Raw genomic sequence first — 2,035 nt, 5'->3', positions numbered from 1 at the left:
TGGTAGCTCTGAAAGCCTTGTTTGTAAGGTACACACCCCGGGGCTTGCCCAGCACTCTGGGTGTGCCCAGAGTTGAGAGCCCTGAAAAGAGCATTTGAAGGGCTCAAAAGGGGCGAAAGAGAGACAATCAAAATGTATTTCTAGGGGTGTTCATCAATAAAAAATGGCAAAGACAAACAAGTTGGAGTCAACACATAATGAAGGTCTTTAATTGAAAGCTCTGGTCACCCATTCATGTATTTCAACATCTCCATCCTCAAGAAGGAATCTCTGGAAAGGGGAGATGCCAGGGAAGAAGGGCATTGGGGTTGGCTTTGGGCAGCAGCTCTGGAGACCCCCACACTTGGTTCAAGACAGGTAAAGTTTTCAGGCCATTATATTGCCACGACAATAATTCAGGTCCACAACTTTCATGACGTCAAGTGTAGTACACGATCTGAGATTCAGTTGGGGTCCTTAACAAACAACAAAAGAGAAAACCAAAACCATGAGATGCTGGCTTAGATAGTGCTGAGTGATCTGTGCATTTGTAGACAGCCCTTAATACCAGGCAGATTGCACTTGCCTTTTTAATCCCATTAAGCCCCTTCAGGAGCCAAAGCAATGCCCAAAGCAAAGTAAGCAGGGAGTAGAGGGCAATGCTGCCATGCAAGAGCTGAGCCCGAGCTGTACAGCAGCTTTCCATGACATGGCTGGAGGCAATCAGCTTGCAGGAAGGCTCAGAATACTTTGAGGGTGTTCAGGATTATCAGAGTAAAATTTAGTTCCCTCGGATACATTTAAAACAAATGGTTTTTCCCCGTTAATACAAAATTCTTTTGCAAGTGATCAAAATACAAGTAAGGCACCAGCAGCAGCTCAGTCTATAGCAGCTACAACAGTGGCTGCCATTCTACAGGGGTGTATTTTTGTTGCTTGGTTTCTGTCCGTGTCAAGTTGGAAGAGGAGCCTTTGTGCAGTGGTCACTGGCCAAGGGAAAGAAAGTGGCAGGCCAATGGGAGAGAGAATTCCTTTGGTTGCACTCACCTTGAACTTCATAGGTCATGTAGGTGGTGAGTCCGCTGCACATGGCCATGATGTCTGCTCCGTAGGAGTTGAGGTTGCTGACCAATCCCTTGGTCACAAAGGTGATCTTCTTTGTAGGTCTTCCAAGACCGACCTGGTTCTAGAGATCAAACGACAGCATTCAGCAAGATGGGTGCCAGGACGCGTTTCATGGCGGGCACATGGGGAGTTGTGCAGTGACGAGCGGGTGCTTGGGGTGGGAGTGGCAGCTGCCTTTAGTGGTGTCTCTGCCATGGCACAGATCCCTCTCCCTCCCCAAAGGAAAAGAGAGTGTTGACAATGGCAGCTGCAAGGCAAAGGTGTGAGCTGACGAAGGCAGGTTGGTGTTGCAATGACTCTGAAGGCCTTGGAAGGATTGCCATGCCAAAAGCATTGGTGGCCTTGAAGGGCTGCTGAGAGAAAGGGTTTCTCAGCAAATCGCAGAGCTCAGGTTGCTGAGAGAAAGCACAGCTGGCAGAGGGAAGGAGGCCCCCCCTCCTTTCTTGGGACAAAGCATCCCTAGGGGAAATTCCCAAGCCGCACTGCAGTTGAGGGCAAGACAGTCGTGCCACGAGTGACAAGGTGATGCTCTCCAGCAGGAAAAAGCCCAGTTAAGAAATAGCCCAACTGACTGCAGCGAAAGACAGACTTGGCAGGGATGGCTGGGATTATTAAAGTGTTTCAAAATATGTGAAATATAGTCACAGTGCCCATTGCACTCTGCTTTCTTCTCTCTGGTAAGCAAGGAGATGAAATCAGCTTCAGGGTACTCTGACATGAACCTTAAGAAAAGCAAGTCTGCAATTACAGCTAAAGCTGCATCTTTTTGCCTATGCCTTTACTGTGGTCATTCTCCTGTTTCTCGTAGCCTCTCATGGTCTTCTTGTGCTTTAAAGCCTGGATTTTTTTAAGTATTCACTTCTCAGTCTTCAAGGCAAACCAGTGTCTACCAACAGTGAGTGTGCTAAATGCTGAGGTCATTTTTAAAATT

The 2,035-nt window shown here is 47.7% G+C and overlaps 1 protein-coding gene across 1 annotated transcript in view; it reads right to left on the bottom strand.

The window, feature by feature from the left end:
* Positions 1 to 313: 313 nt before the first annotated feature.
* Positions 314 to 2,035, bottom strand: part of LOC114071488 (gastrokine-1-like) — a 19,532-nt gene continuing 17,810 nt past the window's right edge. Inside the window, exons 4-5 of the mRNA XM_027909316.1 lie at positions 1,027 to 1,165; positions 314 to 455 (exon numbers count right to left, since the gene is read on the bottom strand). Of these exons, the coding sequence (XP_027765117.1) occupies positions 367 to 455; positions 1,027 to 1,165 (228 nt within the window). The 3' untranslated portion in view covers positions 314 to 366. The remainder of the gene's footprint in view (positions 456 to 1,026; positions 1,166 to 2,035) is intronic.

Source organism: Empidonax traillii, unplaced genomic scaffold (genome assembly GCF_003031625.1).
Source record: "Empidonax traillii isolate 1590-97213 ecotype Southwest subspecies unplaced genomic scaffold, ASM303162v1 scaffold2049:size62674, whole genome shotgun sequence".
In the NCBI taxonomy this organism is placed as follows: Eukaryota; Metazoa; Chordata; class Aves; order Passeriformes; family Tyrannidae; genus Empidonax; species Empidonax traillii.
Note: the sequence above shows the minus strand (reverse complement) of the source record. Positions and strands in the feature narration are given on the sequence as shown.